General features: G+C 40.8%; 1 protein-coding gene across 1 annotated transcript in view; it reads left to right on the top strand.

Annotated features, from left to right (window-relative positions):
- The first annotated feature begins 260 nt into the window (after positions 1-260).
- The window catches only part of Arhgap15 (Rho GTPase activating protein 15), a 606,047-nt gene continuing 599,496 nt past the window's right edge, over positions 261-6,811 (top strand). Inside the window, exon 1 of the mRNA XM_075985303.1 lies at positions 261-353. Within this exon, the coding sequence (XP_075841418.1) occupies positions 343-353 (11 nt within the window). The 5' untranslated portion in view covers positions 261-342. The remainder of the gene's footprint in view (positions 354-6,811) is intronic.

The raw sequence follows: 6,811 nt of genomic DNA, 5'->3' as shown, positions 1-6,811 counted from the left end.
AAATTTAATAACATTTTCCCCTGCACATTAAACCTGATGTAGCCCATATAAATATACAATACTTGATATTGTATCATTGATAAATAATAATATTGTTGGCTGGCTGAGCAAGTCAAACCCTAAATCAAATAATGTGTGGTTAGTGGCATGTACCCAGGAAGTGGGTTGTTTTTTAAGGTCTATGCTCACCCTTTGCCCCCGCCTTTTTTTTTTTCCCCTTCAGTACTGAGATTAAGCAGCAACCAGCACAGGCCTCTTCATAGGACATGTGACTTTGCTCTTTTCCGTTTTGTGGAAAGAGTCATTAACAGGAGTTGATACCAGCTTTAATAGCAAGACATCATGGAGAAAAGGTATGTAATTTTAACTTCCTTCTGCTGATTAACAACTTGAAAGCGTTGCTGGTAGGAATGTGTAAATATGTCTACAAAATGTACAGCTCTCACCTGTAACTCAAACATCAGCTTGTTTCCTTTGAGGGTAAAAAAGTGTTGTTTTGGTGTTCTTTTTCTTCATATTTGCGACTGACAGACTCAAAGTTCTGTTACGGAAGTATTATGCCAGTATCTTCGGTTATGATTTTAGACTAAATGGTTAAAGGCGGAGCATGGAAAGTTGTAGCTTGAAAGTGCTTCTAAAAGCGACGGGGGTAACACGCCTGAGACCACTAGCTGATAGCTACATGCCAATAGGCGCTATTCAGAACGTAGTTAATAAGTGAAAAAGGCCTCTATAACAATAGCAATAGGAAACAGCCTTTTCAGTTTCCGTGGTGAAAAACACACTAAGGCATTGTGTAAAGAGCCATAAGAAGGTTCTCAAACACGACCTGACAAAATAGCCACCAAGACGCATGAAAGTTTTAGCATATAAAACGATAATGTCTGTCACAGGAATGGAGTGTTCCCCCTAACTTTAATGTATCAGATTGGATAAAATCGGGTCAGTTTTCTAATTCATGAACAAACATATACGCTCGAAGCAAAAGTTTCTCCTGATTTCGCTGACGGCTATTTCTGGGAGGAGGGCTCACTTGAAAACGTCTTTCATTGTTTAAGGGCACTGTATTTGGAAATATTCTGAAGTAAGAAACCTGAGAGATGAAAAGGATTTGTTCCTTTGCAAACCAGCAAGCACTTTTCTTAGCCTCTGTTGTTGTGCGGATGCTCTGTGCTTTCTAACTTATATGCAGAAATCATCAAAATGTTGCCAATCTTAGAGACAAATGCCTAAATAAATCTAACTGGAGAGTTTTGAGGAAATTTAATAAAAATGCAAGATATGATCCCCTTGCCACTAATATTATTCTATTGTGCTGTTGGATAAGGAAGTGATACCCTAGAATGCAGATATTTGGGTTATTAAAGATGGTTGCAGGGTGGGTAAGTGGCAATGGTTTTCTGTTCTTTTATTGTGGTCTATTGAAAGACACTTACAAATGTTTTTTTTTTTTCTTTGACATGGTCAATTTTGTAGGAAATTATTCAGCGTGCTGACACACTCCTGGCATGCTATATTTTAAGCTTTCTTCAATTGTCCACATTGAAGCCAGCTACTTGTTGACTATTCAAATGATTATGTAAAAATGGAGATGAGAATGTGGTATCCAATACTTTTTATTGTTAGCATGTCAGAAGATCTTGGTAACATATACTTGCTTTGATATTCTGATTAGAATTTCAATTCGTTGTGTTTCCTTACCATGGGAAGCAGTATTTCAATCTGTCTTTAATATTATGCTGCAGAGACCTTGCATCCTGAGAAGCGGCATCCTTCAGATAATTTTGGTTGATATGCTATTGCTGATTCCATTATATTATAAAAGAACATCCCATGAATAGAAGGGGTAGAATCCACACATTAGCAAGAATGAATGTCAGAGCAACATCTGAAGTAAGGAGAAGATCGTAAAGGTTTAAAGTATTTAATATGATTAAAAGCCCAATTCTTTGTAAAAAAGATATTCTTTTTTGCAGCTACTATTAGATTCAGTTATTTTACAGAGTGTGTATAAAAGGCTAAGGCAGTTTGGGATGGATTAAGACAAGGTTGTGAGTAAAGATAGGTATACTGATGATTTCAATCCTGTCCTGCAAAACACTGTGCACAGACTCTGAACTCCTCAGACCAATATTTAAAGGACATGTTTGCAATTGAGTTATTCCTGATCACTCTGCCTTCATGCATTTTGAATAGTTAAGCAAGTTTTAGTGAAATAAAACAAGGCAGAATTTCATTTTCAAAGTCACTCCAGACTATGATGTTCACTTGGGGCCAGCATTCAGCCAAATTCAGAAAGGAGAAAAATCCTCCCTGCACATCTTCCCCTTGCTAATCTTTTGTCTCTCTTCATGGTAACAAATACCTCTGTTTTAAAATCATGCAATTTCTTTATCCCATGATACAGAGCATAGGGACTTTAAGGCAAGTCACCTTGTGCTTTAAAAGAAAGGCTACATGGTCTTGATGTCCCTGTCAGGGCTTCTCTGCTCTGTTAACAGTCTCTGTTATACAGTCTCTCAGATAACAGGATCCAAATGATCATTTACACGTTGACAATTCCAGTCTTGCTTGAAGAAATGGTGTATGATAAATGGCTTCAAATAGTCCAGTACAGAGGGCCTTACCACCCCCAGTCCAACCTGTGGTGTTTAAAGACAAAAGTTCTGAGAGTGTCTAAAAAGGCTCATCTGGACCCATTTCTATTAACTATTACTACAAAAGGTGTGCTTCTTTTTCACAGCAAGTGAAAAACCTCTGCAATGTATCTTCAGACTATTTTGGTGTTTCCACATGCAAATACTTAGCATGATCAATACTTTATAGGTGTAGATTTTTGTGAGGGAATGTGTGTGGTGTATGTGTGCATGCTCACTCATGTTCATGTTCGTGTATAGGCAGGAGGCAATGTTAAGTACTCTTAATTGTTCTCAACAACACATTTTGAGACAGCATCTTGGAAGCCATGTAGCTCACCTAGTAAGCTAGACTGAAAGACTGAATGCCGAGAGAACTCGAGGCTTCTTCCTGTTTCTGCTGGATTACAAGCCCAGACCACATTCTCTCTCTCTCTCTCTCTCTCTCTCTCTCTCTCTCTCTCTCTCTCTCTCTCGTGCGCGCGCGCGCGCGCGCGCGCGCACTCGCTCTCACTCTCTCTCTGTCTGTCTCTTTGTGGGAGCTGGGGATTTGAACTCCGGCCTTGATCCTTGAGCAGTAGACACCTTACCCTCTTAACTCTCCCCCCACACCAGAGACACAGCTTTCAAAAGTTTTTAATGTTCCATATTAAACGGGTTATGATATTTTTATAATGTGAAACATGACTTACATGGCAGCAAAAGTTATAAATGAATTTATAATTTCTATGAACCTTAACTTATAGCAAACAAAATATTTTTGCTGGTAATGTTAAAAAAACTAGCACTGGAACCATAATAGGGCTTGATTTGTGACAACGCCACAGAACACAACAAGGTCAGGAAGAGCTGGATCCAGGATCTCCTTTGAGACTATCAGGATTAGGTGCCTTCTGGAAATGCTATGCAGAAGTTCTCACTGAGTTAACAGCAGAGCTTCAGGCTTTACCTCATCCTTTCTGCAAACTCAGTGGCAAAGGATGCTTTTCCCATCACCACAGGAAGACCTAAGGTCTTTGTCTAACTGCATTCACTAGGGTCAGGCACAAGAGGCCTGGAATGTAGACCCAGGTCCAGGCTCATCCAATGACTCCACAGCTGTCACTCATGGGCTTTCTCTGACCGTGGGAGTCTGCTGAGTAAGGAAGGCAGGCACTATCTCAGAAGGGTCATTGGGCTTCTGCAGTCAAAACCACAAGATTCCTCTCCAGAGCCACAGATGGTTGTTGCGTTTGAAAATGTTGCTCCCACCTTCTCCAAACGTGTAATTTACACAGACGCATGTTCAAGGAAGGGCTAAGTAGAGTCAGAGTTTCCACGAAACGGAGGTGAAAAATATTTCAACTGCTATTTATGCAAATGTCCTTTGAAAATTCTAAGTGTTCAATCTAGGACTGCAGTTACCTTATTTTGAAAGATTTGTGTACCTCTATTTTATTTGTATACATTGTGCAGCCTGTGGACCTGTCTCACATCAAGCAAGGGCAGTGTCACAGAGGCCAAAAGAGGGTGTCAGCCAGATCCCCAGGAATTGGAGTTACAGACAGTTGTGTCTTCTGTGTAGATCCTGGGAATAGAACCCAGCTCCTCTGAAAGAGCAGCTGGTGCTTTAAAAAAAGTTTATTAATTACCACAAAACTTGCAAAGAATGTTCTCTGTAAATTTAGAAACCCATTCAAAATCTTGCTGCTTCTGTTTGCCAGGCCACAGACTATAGGAACTTTGTCAATAGTACAACATCTGATCTGTCCTGTCAGATAATCCAGGAAAATTGGGAGGAGGGCTTATGATGGGTTTCAGAAACAAATTTATTCCAAAGAGCAGGACATGGATGTAATAAAGTAGGAAAACGTGGGCCAGAGCAGAGAATCTCAATGCAGGAATGAAGCATCCCTGTCTGAAGAAAAGTTATAGAATGTGAGGTGAGGCCAGAAGGATGGTGGGGTCATCAGGGCATGCACCTGCTGAGCAGAACGCACCTCAGAGACCCAGAGGCTGAAGGCAGCAGCTGTGAGTGGCATTGTCCATTCCTGAGACTCCACAGAGCATATGGGTTTTGCTGCGTGAGCATTAGTTGACTTCTTCAGTTTTCCTCACTGTTGAGTGCTGTACTCCTTGGAATTTTACAGACAGGAACTCGGTGACAAGGCACTTACTTACTTTCTTGCCCAAGCACCCAACATTCTTGCCCAGGCTGTACTTGAACAGATATTTTCCTTTTCGTGGAAACATTGAGGTGACTTGGTGTGATGATTGCACATCACAGGAGATATTTAGAGAAAATTCTCCGCACACTCATCTTCCTCCTGTCTGCTCTCTTCATTCTGACCTCAACCAACCACTTCCATACCGATTTATACTCTTCTGGTTCTTTCCGTAAAAAGCATATATTTATATATGTGTGTTTCTCTGAGGCATAACTTTACATACTTCCCCCAACTCCGATTTTTTATTTTAGCAGTGAATATTGGGAACATTCTCATGATAATAAATTGTTTAATACTGTTTGTTACAACTGTTTGATATTCTGTATGATTTTATTATATTGAATCAGGATTTTACTGTAAGAGGCATAGTTTTCATCATTTTAACTTTTCTGTGGGGTAATGAATTTTTGTGTAATTTTTTAAAAATATATGTATAGAATGAATTCTTAGGAATACATCTGTGAGAAAAATAATTTTTGCATTCTTGTGACTCTTTGAGCTTCTGTCCACACTGAGTGAGATGACAGTCATGGCAGAACAGAGAAAGTTTCTGGCTGCCTCAGCTTCTGCAGAGACAGAAGGACCACAGCCACTGTGTGCTCCACCTTTGCAGGCTTCATGAATTTACAAAAGTTTCAGTCCAGCTTTGTGTGCTCATTCTGCTCTTATGAATGAGGTTGAGTTCTCTTTTAAAAAGTTCTATCTGTTGCCACTGCACAGGAGGGGCCTCATTCTTAGCTGCGTAATTAAAATAATATCACTGCTGCTCAAGCCTTGGCATGAGATCTCGAAGGAAGTAAGACACTCGGGATAATGGAGCATCCATAGCATTAACCTTTCTGAAGATCGAGGGGCCTCTAGCTAACTGGGGAGGAGGAGAGTGCTCCGTGAATGCTCAAAGAGAGGGGAGAAAGAATGCAAATAAAACAATACATCCAGAAAGCCAACAGGTCTCAGAGGAGCCGGAGACAGATGGAATCACTAGCTCAAGTAGATAAATAACCTGAAACAGAAGGAAGCAGGCTTTAATGAGTCTGAATGTAGATGAATTGGATATAGATACGATGGAACGAGAAGAGGAAGTTGAGGGAATCCATGCTTCCTAGGCTCTGTCTTCCCTGAAACAGTTGGAAGCTCAGCTGATGGCACTGAGTGCTTCCAGGTGCCAGAAAACAGCTGGGACATTTTACTTACAAACAGCCCTTGTCAATAACACAGTACAATTGTCGATTTTTATTTTTAGTTTTTAATTTTTTTTCCTCTTAGTAAAGGGAGGGCCCAAAGTCTTTGTGCAGCCCATACCAGAGTCTAATATGTTATATAGGCCAGATTGGGCTTGAACTTGAGCTACTCCTCCTATCTCAGCCTCGTATGGGTGAGGAATCCACCCAAGTCTTGCCATTCCCAGTGTCTTCATCCCCTTTCTGTTGCTGTGAGGAAATACTTGGATAAAAGTAACTTAGAGGAAAGGGATTTATTTCAGCTCAGGGCTCAAGGTTATAGTCCAGCGCTGTAGGGGAAGTCAGCATCAGGAGCTTGAGATAGTGAGTAACACTGCGTCCACAGCACAGAAGCCGAGGCAATGAGTGAATGTATGCTTTCTAGTACTGGGCACATTCCCCATTTTGTCTAGACCCATATCCTCTGCCCAAAGAATATAACCCCACATTTAAGATGAGTTTTCCCACATCAGTTTGAATATAATCAAGATAATCCCATGTAAAAGTAGCAGGCTTCCTTTGGGGGGCCCCCAGTCAGCTCCCAAATCATGACGCAGAGGCTTATTCGTTACGAATGCTTGGCCTCATCTTATGCTAGTGCCACGAGCTGTGATAACTTAACCTGTTTTTCTTCATCTATATTTTGCCTGGAGACTTTTTACCTTTTTTTCTGTATGTTTCTGTATGTATTCCATGTCTGTCTGGCTGTTGGTTGCTTGACTGACTGGCCCCAGGAGTCTCCCTCTCT

This window comes from Microtus pennsylvanicus, chromosome 9 (assembly GCF_037038515.1).
Source record: "Microtus pennsylvanicus isolate mMicPen1 chromosome 9, mMicPen1.hap1, whole genome shotgun sequence".
NCBI lineage: Eukaryota > Metazoa > Chordata > Mammalia > Rodentia > Cricetidae > Microtus > Microtus pennsylvanicus.
Note: the sequence above shows the minus strand (reverse complement) of the source record. Positions and strands in the feature narration are given on the sequence as shown.